The sequence below is a fragment of the Suricata suricatta genome, chromosome 1, assembly GCF_006229205.1.
Source record: "Suricata suricatta isolate VVHF042 chromosome 1, meerkat_22Aug2017_6uvM2_HiC, whole genome shotgun sequence".
NCBI classification, from domain to species: domain Eukaryota; kingdom Metazoa; phylum Chordata; class Mammalia; order Carnivora; family Herpestidae; genus Suricata; species Suricata suricatta.
In genome coordinates this window covers 164,190,671-164,209,965 of record NC_043700.1, presented here as the reverse complement: position 1 = coordinate 164,209,965, position 19,295 = coordinate 164,190,671, and the positions used below count along the sequence as shown (strand labels likewise).

General features: G+C 44.1%; 1 protein-coding gene across 1 annotated transcript in view; it reads left to right on the top strand.

Annotated features, from left to right (window-relative positions):
• Nucleotides 1-398: 398 nt before the first annotated feature.
• PGM2 (phosphoglucomutase 2) overlaps nt 399-19,295 on the top strand; it is a 36,218-nt gene continuing 17,321 nt past the window's right edge. Inside the window, exons 1-7 of the mRNA XM_029947510.1 lie at nt 399-604; nt 5,493-5,660; nt 10,260-10,366; nt 12,572-12,656; nt 14,819-14,902; nt 15,032-15,225; nt 18,021-18,210. Coding sequence (XP_029803370.1) covers nt 554-604; nt 5,493-5,660; nt 10,260-10,366; nt 12,572-12,656; nt 14,819-14,902; nt 15,032-15,225; nt 18,021-18,210 — 879 coding nt within the window. The 5' untranslated portion in view covers nt 399-553. The remainder of the gene's footprint in view (nt 605-5,492; nt 5,661-10,259; nt 10,367-12,571; nt 12,657-14,818; nt 14,903-15,031; nt 15,226-18,020; nt 18,211-19,295) is intronic.

Sequence of the window (19,295 nt, the reverse complement as noted above, 5' to 3'; positions counted from 1 at the left end):
GCTTTTATGCTCCTGTTTGAGTTTACGCATCCTTGGTCCCAGTACTGACAAGGGGCGGGCGCACACTAGGAACTCAATCATCTCATTTCAGAGATGATGATAAGGACTCTCAAGTGCCAGATCCCAGAGACGCGTTCCCCACTTCCACTAGCCCGGGCATTCCTCTCCCTCCACCTTCCACCGCGCTGGCCCGGCTCCCACACCACCCACTCATCCGCCCCAGCTCCTCCTCCCCGTCCCTACCCTATCCCCCTTGGCTTAGAGGCACTCGGGTAAACTGAAAGGAGACTGAGCTAGTCACTTTCCTCCCAGACACACCCTTCCCAGCAGCCGGCTCTCCCGGCCCCGCCTCGGCCCCTCCAGGCCCCGCCTCCGCCTCTCCCCGCCCCACCTCCTCCCGCCTCTGCTTCTCCCGGCCTGGGCTCCGCCTCTCCCACCCGCTTCTCGGCCTCTCCCTGCCCCGACGGAAGGGCAATCCGAAAGCCTCCCAAACTGGGCTGCTGGCAGCACCGGGTTGGCAGCGGCGGCGGCTCCGGGAGGCTGCGGCCCAGGCATGGACACCCGGCTGGACCAGGAGACTGCGCGGTGGCTGCGATGGGACAAGGTGAGGGACGACGGGGGAGGGGAGCGTCCGATGGAGAAGTGGGGCTCCTCTGTACCCCCCAGGAGCTCCCGCCTTTCCTGCGGGGAGTGCGGGTGCCTGAGCTTCCTTCCCTCCAGCCGCTCGCACCTGCGGGGCCCACGGCCGGTGGAGAACTGGAGCTGGAGAACTGGAGCTGGAGTACTGCATTACGAATATGCAGATTACGACCTGCTGATAGGGTGACACCAGCCACCCCCTGAGGCCGCAGCTCGCTCCCTCTGCGGCCCAGCTTCCTCTTTGGGGAAGTGGAACCCCCGGGGGCGTGTTGATGCCAGGCGCGGTTTCAGTACATCCTCGCAAAGGAAGTAGAGCCAGTCACTGGTTGGATTACTTGCAGATCCGGAGCGGTGGGGTGGGTGGAGAGGGATGCCGAGAGCTGGGGCACCGTCACTCCTCCGTCCCAGGTCACCGGGGAGCCGGAGAGAGGGCAGGGTAGTAAAACACCCGTTACACAGTGGTTAGGGAGGCGGTGGCTAACTTTTCCCCGGGCTGAACTCTGAGTGTTTATTTAAAAGGTGCCCTGGGAAAAGCAAAGCGAAAACGTGGGGCGAGAATCCCTCTGGGTGCGAGTAGGGTTATAATATAGTAAAATGACTTGGCAGCAACTAAGAAACAAAGTTGTTTTTCTCATCAAATGCGGGGAGACAGAGGAAGAGGAAGCAGAGGGTGGCCAGGCCTCCTTGTGTTTGGCCTGCACGTGGCAAATCTATGCACACCCGGAAAAGTTGTCCCGGGACCAAGCCAGCCATCTGGCCGTCTGGGGCTGCAAGTTCGGGAGTGGGAGAGCGAGCGAGCCTGAGCTGATTTGAACTCCGCCGGGCTCTGGGGTGGTATCCAGTTGGGACGTGCCCGCGTGTCCGCGTCGCTCAGGCCGCTGGCTCGTCCTTTAGCACTACGCTGTGCATCCGCAGAGACCCGGAATCGTTAGGTCCAACCTATTCCTTTTGCTCCTGGGAACTTTGCAGAGAACAGAGTCCCCATCCGCCTCTCCCAGGTGCTCGGTTGTGAACGTGCGCGCTCCTGAGTGGGCCCGCCTGCCGCCAGGCGTTTTCTTCTGGTCTCTGACGTTGCTGGAAAGACAGAAGGGAAGCCTTGAACACAGCACCGCTGGCTTTTCTCCTGTTCACTCTCCTAAGTGCTAGAGCAAAGAGAGAATCAGGGACCCCGCTGTAGAGAGCACCTCCTCCCTTCTGGTCTAACTCTCCTACTTGCCCCTTGGGGCAGCTGTTTGTTTTCCCAGGAATGTTCCTTCACTCTTCTGCTGAATTTGTTTCCCACGCTGTTACTCCTGTTTCTGGTCTGAACTTAAATGTGATTTATGTAGAGAGGCCTTCTCCAGCAACCAGTGGTAAATTCTATCTCCCTAATTGGTCTACATTGGTCAAAACAAAGCAAAAACAAAAACAAAAAACTCACAGAAACTTGTTTGTGAGTTTGTTTAATGGCTGGCCCCAGGGCTGACTTCAAAGGCAGGACGTGATGGGTGGCACAGACTCTAATCCCCTGCCTTCCTGTTTTGAAATTCACTTGTTGAATAAATGAGGAGCCCCACGTTATCATTTTGCTCTGGACCCAGACAAGTTATACTGCTGTGCCTGTCACTCCTCCACTAACCTCCAGGGGTTTTAGGGCCTGACACAGGGCACTGCTCCTAGCAGACACCCAAAATGCTGATAGGGTGAAAGAAGGGAGAGTGTAAGCTGGTCAGCAGGGGCCAGGCCTTCCGCCTTCCTGGGGCCCCTGTTCGTGAAATGTGGCTTCTCTTCCTGTTTCCTGGAAAGACATCCCTGTAATTCTTTAGGGAAGGAAAATGTTTCCATTTCTGATAACTTAGTAACTTGAAGTGGGTAGAATCCTTTAAAGTCCTAATTGATCATGTGTTTTTAAACGGTGAAACTTTCTCTTTGAAGAAATCGAAACCTAATTTCCACAAGATCTTGTAACTGTATACGCAGGGTGAGTGCTTCCCTAAATAGAGGTGAAGGGCATGTTATCCTTTTCCGTTTTTAATTTCTACCGCCCCTCTCGCTCTTTCCTCTCTCCTGTCTTCCTTGGTTTGAGACAGACCCCAGGCGGGGGACCATCCTGTCCACCAAACGCACTGCCCGCCGTCTGGTCTGATTCCCCTGCATTGTGTAGCTGTTCCTGTCCAGTCCCTCACTGGGGCGTCGAGCCTGACCGTGCACTGCTCAAGGCGGGTACCCTCTGCATTTCCACCGTGCCTTCATCCTGTCTGTCCAGGCTGTCAGCTTTGGTCACCCTCAGGCTGATTCTAATCTCCACAGCCCTCCTGACTTTGTATTCTTATCTCTTTGCCTCCTTTGGTTTCTCTCAGGCTATTTGGTCTTTGAGGGCTATCAAAGGACAATTGGCATTTTCCAAATCTACCCTGTGTGCCGGAGAATCACTGGATATTGGGTGTGACTTTAAGTCTGTGTTCTCTCCTTCACTCAGCTGATATTTATTGACCTTCTTTAATGTTCCAGATCTGAGCCCTTCTTTGAGGGTACCTGACAATCGGATTGGTCAGACTGTGCTCTTTGATCACTGGCTTATTGCTCTTAATCCAAAAGGTGGTTTTACTTGATCCTAATCAAGGTAGAACAATCCAGAAATGTGGGCTTCATTCCAGAAAGCAAAGGTTTTATTGCAGTAGCATTTCAAATTTTAATGGTGTGGCACATCTTGGCTGCATGTTCATGTAGTTGGATGTGACTGTCAGATAAAGTGCTTACTTTGTTGTTCCTCTGACGTCTTACTTTAAAAGCCTGATGTGGAATTAATGTGATTGTCGTTTTCCTCCATTCTTAACATTTCCTGCAACTCCTGTACAAAGTAAATAGGGCCATGTAAAATGAACTTAAATGGCTCATCTGAGCGTCTGTTTGAAACAGTTAATGTAATAGAAAAAGCACCAGATCAGTGTTCAAGCAAGTCATTTAACCTCTGAGGCTTCCCCATCGATGAGTTGGGGTTTTTGTTATTTGTCTGCCTCTTGCAGCCATTGCATACTTCACGTTTGAGAGAATTGTACAAATTATGACACAATAGTAAGGTTTTTAAAGTTTATTTATTTATTTTGGACGAGAGAAAAAGCTTGAGCGGGGAAGGGGCAGAGAGAGAGGGAGAGAGAGAGTCCCAAGCAGGCACTTCATTGCAAGGCTCTAACCCATGAGATCATGACCTGAGCTGAAGTCAGATGCTTAACTGACTGAACCACCCAGGTACCCCAGTAAGGTTTTGATTTAAACTGTATAATCTCACAACTCTGTGGGAAATTTTGAAGATATTAGGGAAGAAAATGAACATTAGATTACAACTAAGTGCCTGGCAGAGAGAGAGGTTTTACGTTAATTTAATGTAAACTACCTCCAAACCACCTTGTAAAGGAGGTTCCAGACTGTCGCCATTTTACAGATGAGGAAACTGAGAATTCAAGAAGCTAAATCATGTGCCCAAGTACAGAGAGGCAGTAAGTGATGATGTGGCTGGCATTCCATTCTGGGGGTGAGACCCCAAACCACGTGTTCATTCCATTTATCCAAAAGCACTTGCCTTGAGAGGCAAAAAACAAAAACAAAAAACCCCCCAACACATTATAAAGGAGGAAACAGGGCGCCTGGGTGGCTCAGTAGGTTAAGCATCCGACTTTGGCTCAGGTCATGATCTCCCAGTTCGTGAGTTTGAGCCCTTCATCAGGCTCTGTGCCGACAGCCTGCTTCAGATTTTGTGTATCCCTCCTCCACCCCTGCTCACACTCATTTTCTGTCTCTCTCAGAAATAAATAAACATTAAAAAATTAAAAAAAAAATAAAGGCGAAAACTATTTCCTTCTACTCACACACTTCCCACCCCAAATGTGTGGGTTCCCACAGCAAGTTATTTTGCAATTCTCCATGGATACCAGCTGAGCATCCTACAATTTAACTCACTTCCGACACTAACTACTCAAGAGTCAGCACAGATCTCCCTCTCCAAGCTTAGGGGCAGTGCCCCACAAAACTGCCCCCACTTCAGATGTCAGTCCAAAGCCCCAGGTTGTCACCTGACTCCTGACCAACCCAGGGTTTCCCAAGACCCTCTGCCCAGGTTTGATAATTTACTAGAACGGCTCACAGAACTCAGGAAAGCACTTTACTATTATAAAGGGCCCAACTCCCGAACAGCCAAATGAGAAAGCTGTACCGGGCAGGGTATGTGGGAAGGGGTGCCAAGCTTCCACGCCCTTTCCAGGGGTGCTGCCCTCCCGCACCCCAACTGTTCACCAGCCCAGAAGGCCTCTGGATCCAGTTGCTGTGGGTTTTTGTGGGTGTTCTGTTCTGTTACCTAGACTCGATTGAGTCACTGGCCACTGGTGAGTGGACTCCACCTCTGAGCCTACTAATCCCAAATTGGTTCCCCTGGCAACCAGCCCCGCCCTCCACGAGTCCTTCATTAGCATAAACTCTGGTGTGGTGGATAGGGGCTTATTATGAATAACAAAAGATGCTCTTACCCCACCTCTCAGGAAATTCCAAGGATTTTAGAAGTTCTGTTCTAGGAGCCTGGGACAAAACCAAAATAATGTATTTCTTACCATATCATAGTATCACACATTATAATTTTAAAAAAATTGAATCACAGTGTTGGACGCGTGAAACTAATGGAACATTGTGTGTCAACAACAACAACAAAAACATCAACAAATTGCGAAACCACCAGAAAACTGAGAAGCCATATATAAACATGGCTTTTCAAATATATACATTTTTCCTCTATAGGTTAAATTATTGTCCATCTTTTAACATTTCAGATTTTTTATTCTGTTATTCAGCTGTCTGTGTCCATTGTATACATTTCTGTTTTGCAGAATCCTTTAACTTTGGAGTCAGTGAAACAACTAATTGCAGATGGGAATAAAAAAGAACTACAAAAATGCTTTGGGGCGCGAATGGAGTTCGGCACTGCTGGCCTTCGAGCCGCTATGGGACCGGGAATTTCTCATATGAATGACTTGACCATCATCCAAACTACACAGGTATCCCATTTTCATATTTCTTGGTTATTCTTAACACATTCTCAGCGTTAAAAGATAAAACTGAGGCATGTTAAACACGTTAAGAGTTCATTTAAGCAAGTGTTTGAATTGGGCAGTGCCAAACTGGAAGTAGTTAGGAACACCCCTCTGGCAGGGGCTGGAAGAAAGACTCACAAAGGAGAGGCCAAAGCAAGGCAGGGAAATTCAGATTGGGAGTGCTTGCCTTATTTGGGAAAGTTTTGAAGGTGGTTTGTAATTAGCTGTCCTTAGGTTTTAATTTCTTAACCTTTAGGCGTTTACAGGCTCAGACTTTGGTTTGCTTCTATAGACCATTAAGGCATTAAAGCCTCCTCAGTCTAATGGTCTCCTTGTCTAATTAATATAACCCCAGGCTCCTTTTGTATCTGTGGGACCTCATTGGTTTTAATTATGGCCAGGTCTTGTGTGGGTTTGCCAAGGCACAGGGACATTTACTCAGTAAAATAAGGCTTGTGCAGTTGGTTAAAGGGATAACTTGTTTCAAAATTCATACAAAATTCATACAGTCTGGACGGCTCAGTCGGTTGAGTGTCTGGCTTTGGCTCAGGTCATGATCTCATGGTGCATGATTTTGAGCCCAACATTGAGCTCATTGCTGTTGGAGCAGAGCCCACTTCAGGTCCTCTGTTCCCTTCTCTCTTTGCCCCATCCCTGCTTGTGCTCTCTCTCTCAAAAGTAAATAAAAACATTTAAAAAAATTTCGTACAGTCTTTCTTCCTTTCATTTAACAGATTTACTGAATACCTACTCTGTGCCAGGCTTTGGAGATATAACAGTGACTAAAACAGACAGATTCCCTCATGGAACCTTCATTCCAGTGCAAATCCACCAGCTAAACTGACGACTTTTATGGTCTTGTCATTTTTGCAATGGTGGAGCAGGTGCAGGCATCAAAAAGCGTTTCTAACTGCCAGAGTAAGCAGGAGCTCATTTGATTTAACTTTAATTTATAAGATAGGTAGAAATTATTGCTCAGTTCCTTTGCCTTCATTTGTGAATTTTACTGTCAAAGTCTACACCCAACTTCTAGGAACGGAGATGAATCCTTTGATGAAACAGAAGAGGTGACACAGAGTAGCTGGAGTTTTGTTGATGAGGGAGAAGAACAGATTATTCTGTTTCTTCAGCTACATAGACATGTTAAAAAATGAAGGTGACTTTGGGGCTCCTGGGTGCCTCAGTTGGTTAAGCACCTGACTCTTAATTTTAGTTCAGGTCATGATCTTATGGTTTGGTTGGTGAGATCAAGTCCTATGTCGGGCTGTGCACTGACAACTGACAACGTGTAGCCTGCTTTGGATTCTCTCTTTCCTTCCCCCCTCCCCCACTTGCACTCGTGCATGTATGCATGCACGCTCTTATCTCTCAAAAAAGAAGAGAGAGAGAAAGAAAATGTAGGTGACTTTAATTCTGAAGTGAACAAAGTCTAGAAAAATTGACTAATGATAAGGTGTACCTTACATGTACCTCCCAGTATAAAAGGCAGACTTGGGCATGTTCTAGTGAAACCCTAATAAGGAAGTCTTGTGTAAGAGTATGGAGTTGCCATGGGAACCTTGGCTATACATTTCTGAGATCTTTTTGGAGGGGAGGTTTACAATGGAGCGAACCTGGGAATCCTGTTCTAGATTATGGTTTGCATGGGATTGTGCTGCTCAGTAAAGTCACCCTCCGCTCTAGGTACTAGGGCTGTATAACTATTACCCAAACCATAGTGGTTTTGAACAGCAACCACATTATTTTGCCCACAAATCTATAACGGAGGTGGAGTTCAGTGGGGACAGCTCATCTCTGCTGGACTTGGCGTCCCCTAGGCCAGCTTAGACTAGGCTGGAGTCACCTGGAAGCTCATGCAGGCGCACGTCTGCAGTGACTGCTGACTTTTGGCTGAGAGCTTAGCTGGAGCTGGAACATTCTGTGTGCCCTGGGCTTCCTTACAGGACGGCTCGGAGAGCAGCCGGCGACCAGCATCCAGAGAGAGTGTGCACAGATGGAGCAGAGCACGACTGATCTTTATGACCCAGCCTTGAAAGTCACACAAATTCACTCCCATCCATCATATTCTCTGTTTGTTAGAAGCGACTCTGTAAGGCTGTACCTGTCCAAGGAGAGGGCACATGGACATTCACCTCTCACCGCAGGAATGTCATTGTCCCATTAGAGGAGCCCAGGGAATGGGATGTATCCGCATGGCTGTCTTTGGAAAGTCCAATTGGTTACATCTCCATTAGGCTTCACTGTTAGGGGATCCTAAGGGATTCTAGATGAAGTTGCAGCCTCTGCTCCTGTATTCATCTACATCTAACTTCTGAGTGTGATGAAATCTATCCTCAGGAAGGTCTTGGGCCCCATCTCACACATCTTCTCCCCTCTTATGGGAGGAGACCTTGTGATCGTTAAGAATCCTACAAAACTAAAATGAGTAGATCCTTTAAAGGGCAGCTGATTCAACCAGCCGCCCTTGTCATAATTTCCTCTACAGTCCCCATCACTCTGGAAAATTTACAAAAGGAGACATGGATGTTCAAAGATATGACAGTTATATGACATCAGCAGGTACATGTTTTTTTAATTTTTTAATGTTTAATTTATTTTTGAGAGAGAGAGAGAGAGAGAGAGCGTGAGCAGGGGAGGGTCAGAGAAGAGATACACACACAGAATCTGAAGCAGGTTCCAGGCTCTGAGCTAGCTGTCAGCAAAGAGCCCGACGTGGGGTTTGAACCCACAGACCATGAGATCATGACCTGAGCTGAAGTTGGATGCTCAACCTACTGAGCCACCCAGGTGCCCCACCAGGTACATTTTTAAAGTCTTGGGAGTGGTTTCAAAATCAGAAAAAGAGGATTCCCAGGACAAACCACTCATAGTTTGAGATTTTGAAACCATACAGAATTCTTTTATTACATCCTATGATAATATTTCAATTCTAAAAATCTCCCTCATCCCACACTGAGTCTTCTCTAGAATAAATATCCATCCCTCTTCTCTTAGTCATTTTCTCAAGTCCTTAGCCTTAACTGGCCCCAGAGTTTTGTTTTGTTTTTGATATTTGCTTATTTTGGGGAGGGTGCAAGCAGAGGAGAGGTAGGGAGAGAGAGACAGAGGGAGATGCAGTGAGCCTGATGTGGGGTTCCAACTCATGAACCCGGGAAATCATGATCAGAGCCGAAGTCAGACGCTCAACCTACTAAGCCACCCAGGTGCCCCAGCCTCAGAGTTATTAAAAGAAGTTTGGTGGTGTGAAGGTTCTGGGCTTAGACTAAGTGCTTTTTGTGCTCTTTAACACTGGGGCCACAGGACAGGGGTCGGCTGGGGCTGGGGAGGGGGTGCCGTCACAGGCGTAAGTCTTAGAGGCATCTGGGTACCTTCCGGAAAACCCACAAAACCAGTGTGTCCTTACTTCCTGTATCCCTCAACTCAGAAGATTAGCCCCATCAGTATTTTTGTCTGCGAAAAACTGAAAGCATTCTCAATTGGTGCTGCTCTGGCCACAAAACTGAAGTATCTCCCCTACCAAAAATAAGAGTTATATTTATTTTTTAAAAGACTTCCTTCAAGGAAGGGGACAAAAAAAAGTTACTTTCTTCAATCAAAGTGAAATAAGTAATATCCTTACACAATCAGCCAGAGTTCAGTTTGTTCTGTACTAAAACCTATTTTGTCCATTGACATAAACCTAATGAGTTCAAAGTTCACTGTTTTCTAATCTTTCATATTTCAGATGATGTGCGGTTATTGCACACCCTGAGATGCAGGAGTTGCGTGTCCCATCAATGGTAGGCAGGTGATCGTAGCCAAGCTCTGCACAACGTTTATACATATAATTGGCTAGACCATGTAATTAGACTGATAAGGCCTCCATAAAAGTTTGGCATGCTGGAAAACCAGATCACAAGTAGAACAGATTTAGACCCAATGATTGTCAAAAGTTTACAAAGCATATTCAGTTTCTTTGGCCTTCTGATGTTATAGAGCAGGCCGCAATGTCTAAAACACCTCCTGTTCCCAGTCAGACATTCAGAACTGGTGTAAAGGGAGGAATATAGACTTTAAAGGAAAATAATAAAAATACTGTTCATAAGAGCAAACACATGGTGCCTACTTGGTGTTGGATTGTCGGCACTCAGCATATTTTACTTAATTTAATCCTTAAAACAGCCCTTTGGGGTTGGTATTATTGTCTTCCTGTTTGACAGAACAGGAAACTGAGGCACCAAGTGATTGATGAAGGGATCTGTCACTTGCTCATAGGTGGCAGAGGGGTGTATGAAGCCCACCGGTGCTGTGGGCTCTGAACCCTGCACTGTCCCACCTTCAACCAGACCCAGGCAGAAATCCAGGCTCTGCTATTCATGTGTCCTGGCAAGCCTCCCTGGGCCTTAACTTTGCCATCTGTAAAATGGGATTCCTTGGCAAAACTGATCAGGAGGTTACTAATCGATACTAATACTAATACTGATAGATACTAAGTGTCTAGCACAGTACCTGATACATATAGTTAGACAGTAACTGAGGCTGTTATTTTCTTATTGTTCAGTTCGTTCCATTATCCATTTTTAGGGATTTTGCAGATACCTCGAAAAGCAATTCAGCGACCTGAAGCAAAGAGGGGTCGTGATTGGCTTTGACGCTCGAGCTCATCCACCAAGTGGAGGCAACAGCAGAAGGTATTTAAAGATATCTAAGAAACCATTTTTTGTAGTGTATCTGGTGGCTTTGTTTTTAATCACTTTACATACACCTGTCAGCTACATCACTTAACTATAAAAATGAGTCCATTCTGTTTGCAACTTTAAGAATTCTGGTTTTTCATTTAAGAGCATGAAATCATTTAGACAATTTAGAATTTAATATGTATCTAAATGAAAGACATTTTTAAAGGGGCAGCATTGTTTCTGTCTCTCGCTCTCTCCCATTCTTTTCTTCCACTCTTTCCGTTCTCGAACACCCGTTCTAAGCTGCATTCTTGTATCGTTTCCAAACCATTGGGACTCTCCGTAGCTATAGGGAGATGATGATGAGGCAGATGATGTCGGTGGTGAGGGAATGGCAGCAATTACTCGGCTGCTGCGTTTGAACTAGGCCCGCAGGTGTTTACTCATTTCATTGTCACAACAGCCTATAAAGTGTCCTTTTATCTTTGTGATCTTCTGAGATCATGGAGTGAGAGAAGAAGCCCCAGTTTCCAGCATAACGAAGCTGACAGCAGTATCAGCAGGGTCAAGAGTAAACCTCTTACCTGCTATGGACCGCCCAGCCTGTCACAATTACTCAACTCTGGCCTGGAGCACAAGCACAGCCATAGATTATACATGCTGAGCAGGCATGGAGGGGTCCCAATAAAACTTTATTTACCAAATGGGCTGCAGATTGCCAACTCCTGCTCTTGACCCTCTTTTTTACTTCAACACTTCTATTATGATGAATTTTTTTGTCATCCTAGAGTAAGTATTAGTAGTTTCTTAGGTTGGAAGAACATACAAGTATTTAATATTAATGGAAAGTCCCCATATTTTTACAGTGCAGGCTGAGTTCATCGAGTCCTAATCTTTGCCCTTCAGGAGTTTCTCCGTGCAGCTCTGAGGGGAGCATAGCCAGGGCATAAGATTAGATGACACCAGCCCCCAGCCTGAACTCACAGTGACATACAATTTTTGCTTGTAAGCTGCAGGCTCAAAAATGTGTTTTATGTCAACAAAGCAAGAGAGAGACCGTAGCCCTAGATTTGAGAGAGAGTGATGTGGTGTAAGTGAGAAGATGTTGGTCGGTTTTCACTTAGTGAATTTACAGGTAGAGTTAGGTCATAAGCATGCTTTCCTGGCCCAGGGGCAGGTCACTTCGTCCAGCCAGAGCAAGCCCAGGGCTGCATGTGGCTAGCCGCACCTGTTTGGCTTCTGAAATTGCTTCATTTTAGGCTGACCATCCTGCTTCTGGTTGATGCGTCCTTCATATGTGTTCACATTGACAGTGAAGTTACGGATATTCCTTGCTCTGGCCTTGGAGCCGTGTCATTTCCTTAAGGTGGCGGCTGTGTGAGCTTATGGTTCACGTCTCAGTGTTTGATGGGCTGGAGCGGAGCTCAGGGTTTCTCAATCACCTACAACATGCACGAGATTTAGAGATTGTAGCGTAAATATTAAACCAATACAGGGTAAAACACTCCTGATGAGTAAATGGAATCTTCTTAAAGAGTTAGAAACCATTGCAGTCTCAGAATTTTACGTAAGAATCTGTTTGTTTATTCCTTAATCTTTCAATTTTAAATATCTGGTGGAAAACATAAACAGTAACTGTCAAGCATATGCAGGGAACACATTGAATCTTTCCTGTGCAGATTTGTAACTTAGTTTGTATATATAATGTGTATGTTGAGTGTCCTCTTGCTCCTTTCAAGATCCGCGCCTTTAAGACGTGATAAACGTGTCAAGTCACCTTAGTTCTAATGAATGCAGTTTAGACTTCATTCAGATTTTTATTAATAATGTTTTTGCTGAATTTTATTTTTTCATGAGTTTCCCTTGTATAGAGGCTTTTTTTTTTTGCTATCAGAATCATTTTTGTATTTCTGTGGATCCTAAGAATTTTAACGCTTGAGTTTGTCAAAGCACAAAGATTTCTTTGTGCCTACCCAGCTTCAAGAAGATTGTTTGACACAGGACAACTTGGCTTTCCTTGACCTTCGTCCCATTTCTGCAAAACAAAGGGGTGGAATGAGATGACTCCTAAGATGCTTCCAGTTTGAATGTTCTCTGCCGATGGAAGTATAACAAATGAACCCAAAGAAGTGGTCAGGCATTCATTTCCTTCTTCCCCATCATGCACAGTCCTGACTCCCCTAATTCTCCTTTCTCCCCCATCGCACTGCTTTCCAGATTTGCCCGACTGGCTGCGACCACATTTATCACTCAAGGGATTCCTGTGTACCTCTTTTCTGACATAACCCCTACCCCCTTTGTGGTAAGTATCCCTTTCTGTTTATAATTTCCATCACGGGATCAGGGATGGGACGTGGCTGCATTTTGCAGTCTTTGGGCTTTGGACTTTGGGTATTTATGTGACAGAAGAGCCCCGTGGCATTTATCAGGGTTTCTTTCATCTCTCTGGGTATGTTTCCCTACATCCTACTAATATTTCTATGATGTTCAACTTTTGACGTGTCAGAATAGATTTTTTCTTTTTTAAATTTTTTATTATTTTTTATTTTTATTCTTATTTTTATTTATTATTTTATTTTAATGTTTTATTTATTTTTGAGATAGAGAGAATGAGAGAATGACAGAGTATGAGCAGGGGAGGGGCAGACAGAGTGGGAGACACAGAATCCAAAGCAGGCTTCAGGCTCCGAGCTGTCAATACAGAGCCCAGTGCTGGGCTCGAACTTCTGAACCACAAGATCATGGCCTGAGCTGAAGTCGGACACTTAGCCAGCTGAGCCACGTAGGTGCCCAGAATTGATTTTTTTTCTAAGTGCAGTTTTCCTTTGGTTAGCATTCAAAGGATGTTTTAGCTAGTTAGCAAAATATTTTGTTGGTCATCTGTGTTTTCATTTGGTTTGTAGTTCTTTTTCTCATTGGCACAATGTCTTGGGTCCCAAAGGAAATATTTTGGGTCTAAATCTGAATTCACCTCAAACTAGCCTTACCCCAAATATTTTGACAAGCTGATGCATCAGCTTTTTATACAAATGTTTCGTTCTCAACACTATTCATGACCAGGACAAGAAGCATGCTTGGAATATTTTAGTAAGCTTTTTTATGTATATATATCAAATTCTTAATGTAGCAGAACCTAAAGAAAAAAACAATAAGGTCTGTGAGAACTGTGTTTTTAAGTAGATAGAACTTTTAAGAACAGGGCCAGATGCTGAGAATATGTGTTTTCCAAAATTAAGCCAAAAACATGCTTGGAATGTACATAGAGTGGGGAAGAGAGCGTGTAATTCATGTAAGCAGAGGGCAGCCCCTCAGCGTTGTGCTTCTGTCTCTAGCGCACTGACTGGTAGATGTGTCCCCTCCCAGACTGTAAATAACCCCGTACACACGTAATGTCCCATCCAAACGTAGCTCAGATTTCATGGTTTGATGGAAAGATTGCAATGTGTTCAAGCATCCTTGGGCTTCTGTACTATGTAAGTGTTAACTGCTGTGATTTTTATATCAGGCATGAATTATAGGAGTCTCTCATGATCATTTTCCCAGGCCGTGGAGTGGTTCTCCTTTCTTCTTTGCTTCGGGGGTGTAAAATAACTCCTAAAGGGCCAAATGATCCCAGAGATTCTTGCTGGGAGGCTGGCAGGGGTGCAGATGGTTAGAATTTCCGGTAGCCTGTGTGTCGGAAATCTCAAAAGCAATCATAGGGAGGCTAAGTCCATCCCTCTCCCTATTTGGAGAAGTAATCTTGTAAAGATGGGGGCTGAGCAGAAATACACAAGAAGGAGATAACTGAGCAAGCTATAGGAGCACTCTCCATTTCTTCAACATTTCCCTCCACCATTCCCTAAAAGCAAATGGGAGAGAAGAGAAAGCCATTGGAGGGAAGAAACTGAATTCAGACGCTTCTGTTCCAAGCAGAAGGCTTAAAAGGATGTGAAATGAAAGAGAAACCTTTTTTGGGGCACCTGGGTGGCTCACTCACTTGAGCATCTGACTTCAGCTTGGGTCATGATCTCACGGTTTGTAGGTTTGAGCCCCGCATCAGGCTCTGTGCTGACAGCTCAGAGCCTGGAGCCTGCTTCAGATTCTGTGTCTCCCTCTCCCTCTGCCCCTCCCTCTTCACACTCTGTATCTCTCTCTCCCAAAGATAAACATTCAAATTTTGTTTTACAAAAACCTTTTTGTTTGAACAGTTTTCTCGCTCTACCAAGTGGAAGACAGAATGAGAAGCACCTAGGAAAATCCTCACGTGTCTTGTTAGGGTGCACATCCCAGAGTTTTGAGCAGCGAGTTAGTTCTAAGGGAAATGCAAGTATACTTGGGTGTGGCCCAAAAATATTGAATGATGCATTATGATGTTTATTGTGTTTATTAAAAGAAAACAAGCTGATACAAACTGTATGCAATAAACACACTCAGTTATATCCTGTTCTCTGTTTGAAACTGTTCTTGCTTCTGCCTTGACAGCCCTACACAGTGCTGCGTTTGAAACTTTGCGCTGGAATCATGGTCACCGCCTCCCACAACCCAAAGCAGGATAACGGTTACAAGGTATTCATTCTGTGCTTTTCTCTCCCCACGTGTGTCCTTGCATATGTATCCTATACCTTCACGGAGTAGGTAAGGAGGCTTTTCTTCCAACAACCCTAATCATTCTGGACATGTTGCTGCATTCTCCAGGTCTACTGGGACAACGGAGCGCAGATCACCTCTCCTCACGATAAAGGGATCTCTCAAGCTATTGAAGAAAATCTAGAGCCGTGGCCTCAAGCTTGGGATGATTCTTTACTTCAAGGCAGTCCACTGCTTCACGACCAGAGTGCCTCCATCAATAAGAGCTACTTTGAAGACCTTAAAAAATACTGTTTTCACAGGTAAATGGATTGATTGTAAACTCACCTCAGGTGAGTTAAAATATGTGATTCAGCCAACTTCGATCAGTTTTCATCAAATTTTTCTCTTTAATTGGTACATCTTTTGTAGCAGCATCTGGTTTCAGAGGCCATAGGTCAGGGGTTGGCAATTTTTCTTGAAAGGACAGATAATAATAAATATTTTTGGCTCTGTGAATCATTGTATTCCACAACAGCTGTTGTGGTAGTAGGAAGGCACTGTAGAGGATACATGAATGAATGAGAACAAACATAGCTAGGTTTAAAAAAAATTTTATTTACAAAAGCAGGTGGCTGACATATTGGCTGTATTTTGATGACCTCTGTGGTAGAATCATATATATATATATATATATATATATATATATATATATACACACACATACACACATACACATACATCTACTCACACATATATACACGTGTGTATATGTAAAAAAATAAACTTGCTAAAAAGTGGCAAAAGGAAACACTGATTTCTTTATGTTTGCAGAAATTTCCTGTGCATATGCTCGCATATTATGTGTGTTATATGTCTCAAAACCATAAATCGGAATATAGTGCGCATGTAGTTTGTTCCGTGCCTTTTTCTCCCCGGATAATGTGTCTTGGCTACCTCTGTGTCAGCCCCTGTTGGTCCTGAGTCTTCTGTAAGGGATGATGTACACGTTGATTTAACCCAGTGGCTCAGACTTGATACGTACAGTTAGGTAAGAACAGACCAGCTGTGTGACAGTGTTGTCCTTCGGTAGTGTGCTCTGGGTCCTGTCATTCCTGAATGTCCTCCAGCAAGAAACCACTGATTTTAAAGAAGCATACTTTCTAGATGGCTCTGATACTGTGTTTGTTGGACTGCTGGGACCAGTTGCATCTGAAGGGAGTGGTCCTTCAGGCTCGCTGCTAACATGTGCAAATCGAGGTTCAGAGTGGCCAGATCACCTGATTTGTTCTCTGTAAGAAATGAGAAACCTAAATTTTCTCTGTGAAATCTCCTGATTTTTAAATATTGGGGACCGTTTTGTAAACAGCGTATATACCAAACAAAACACATCGTGTGCCTTCCTTTTATCCCTCAGATTGAATTTCACAAAGGTAAGGGTTTCGAGTTGTTTGCTTCTCCACAGAGCACTGGCGGCCACATGCATGAACACAGGTCCTTGAGAACTGGTGTGTGTGCATGTGTGTGTGCCATAAGGGACATTGCTAGCATTGGCATTGTACATGCATTTACAAAGTTGTCAGTGATTAATACATTTTTCTCCAAAAATGTTGTACTACTCGACACTCCCACCAACGTAATCACAACAATATCAAATATAATGATGTAATATATCATATATTAAGTATGTCATAACAATATATGATCCACACATCGTACCCATACTGAGTATTATCAAGTTTCTTATTTTGTTAGACGGAAGTAGTATCTTGGGGTGCCGGGGTCACTCAGTCAGGTAAGCGTCTGACTTGATTTTGGCTCAGGTCATGGTCTCATGGTCCTGAGAGCCAGCTGGGAGTTGGGGCATGGAGCCTGCTTGAGATTCTCTCTCTCTCCCTCTACCCCTCCCCTACTTGCACCTGTGTTCCTGCTCTCTCTCTTAAAAAAAAAGTAATACCTTACTTTATTTGGATTCTTTATGAATAAACTATTTTTTCATATTCATTTAACATGTATTTGTCTATGTATTTCTTCATCCTTGCTTTTGTATTTATGAAACCTCTTTGCTTATATAGGAAACTAGTCTTCATTTATTTCAAATATTCTTTTTCCCTTCGGCTGTTGTTACCTTTGGACTTTTTGATTGACACTTTTGGATGAACTCTTATAAAAAATTGATTAACAGATCAATTTTTTAATTCGTGAGTTCTGAGTTTTATGTCATATTTAAGAAGACTTTCTCTACACAAAGATTATTTTTTTTAATCCCCCGTTGTTTTTTTCTAGGACTTGCATATTACATTTTATAATGTTTAAATCTTTTCATTCACTGGTGAGAATGAATTTTAATTTTGTGTGAGACACAAAGTAGGAAAGATATGTTTTGAAGGTTCCAATAAGAAATGGATTGGGTTGTTTTTTGTTTTAAGTTTTGTGGTTATACTAACACATTAAAGTGAAGAATCTTTCTTTTTTGACCAATTGGGAATATCACCTTTATCAAATAATTTCTTTTTTTCTTTTAAAGTTTATTTATTGGAGAGAGAAAGGGGGTACACCAGTAGGAGAGAGACAGAGAGAGAGAGAGAGAGAGAGAACCCCAGTCAGGACCTGCACTGTCAGCACTGTCAGCCCGACATAAGGCTTAAAACTCACAAACCTCGGAGCACCTGGGTGGCTCAGTCAGTTAAGCGCCTGACTTCGGCTCAGGTCTTGATCTCACAGTCTGTGGGTTCGAGCCCTGCATCAGGCTCTGTGCTGACAGCTCAGAGCCTGGAGCCTGCTTCAGATTCTGTGTCCTTTTCTCTCTGCCCTCCCCCACTCACTCTCTCTCTCTCTCTCAAAAGGAAAATAAATACATTAAAAAAAAACAATCTCACAAACCTCAAGATCATGACCTGAGCCGAAATCAAGAGTTGGACACTTAACCGTCTGAGCCACACAGGCCTCGCACTTCTTTTTTTAAATGGATTAGATAGTTGTCTTGTACATCTTTATTACATTGATGTCCTCCTTTCTTAGGAATCTGGTTCCGTGAGAGCAAAGTTTCTAGTTTTGCAAGCCATATTTAAATATTTTGTCTATCTTTTATCCTTTCCCATGATGCGTTTAATTCCAGGAGTGTGAACAGGGAGACCAAGGTGAAGTTCGTGCACACCTCTGTCCACGGCGTGGGTCATAACTTTGTGCAGTCGGCTTTCAAGGCTTTTGACTTTGCTCCTCCCGAGGCTGTTCCTGAACAGAAAGATCCTGATCCTGAGTTTCCAACAGTGAAATACCCAAATCCTGAAGAGGGTAAAGGAGTCTTGGTAACCTAATCTTTTTTGTTCTAAAACTTACCTGTTATATTGAAAATTCTTACTATCAAGTAAAATAATTTTTATGTGTTTTTTATTTTTTAAAAGTTTTATTTAAGAGACAGAGAGTGAGTGGGGGAGGGGCAGAGAGGGAGAGAATCCCAAGCAGGCTCCACTCTGTTAGCAGAGAGCCTGGTGCAGGGCTCGATCTCACAAACCATGAGACTGTGACACTGAGCCAAAATCAAGAGTTGGATGCTTAACCTACTGAGCCACGCAGGTGCTCCTTTTTATGTGTTTTCATTATGCTAAACAAAAAAACCAACTTTATCGTGAGAAATATTTATATCTGTTAGTCATCCATTTCTTACTGGAACCTTCAAAACATATCTTAGCATCAGGATGTAGGAGTTGAAATTGAAATGTATTTAAATGGAATTAGTTAAATTTAAATTTAGTTTTACCCTGCTGTCTTAATGTTTAAAAGAAACAGTAATTGAATGAATATTTATCACCTGATTTTTATTCCTTAATATTTTTATTCTGTAATTTTTCTAATATGAAATAGTGGGGCGCCTGGGTGGCTCAGTCGGTTAAGCATCCGGCTTCGGCTTAGGTCAGATCTCGCAGTTCGTGGGTTCAAGCCCTGCGTCGGGCTCTGTGCCGACAGCTAGCTCAGAGCCTGGAGCCTGTTTCAGATTCTGTATCTCCCTCTCTCTCTGACCCTCCCCTGCTCCAGCTGTCTCTCTCTGTCTCTCAAAAATAAATAAAAAGCATTAAAAAAAATTTTAATATGAAATAGTGCTATTAATTTATTTATTTTATTCATTTTTGTGAGAGAGAGAGAGAGAGAGAGAGAGACACACACACACACACACAGTGTGAACAGGGGAGGGGCAAAGAGAGAGAGGGAGACACAGAATCCGAAGCAGGCTTCAGGCTCTGAGCTGTCAGCACCATGAACTCAGGAACCATGAATCATTATCTGAGCTGAAGTCGGACGCTTAACCGACTGAGCCACTCAGGTGCCCCTGAAGTTGTGCTATTTAAAATATGGTTCCTTTAGCCTTTTTAAAGGTTAAGGGTAACAGTGATAT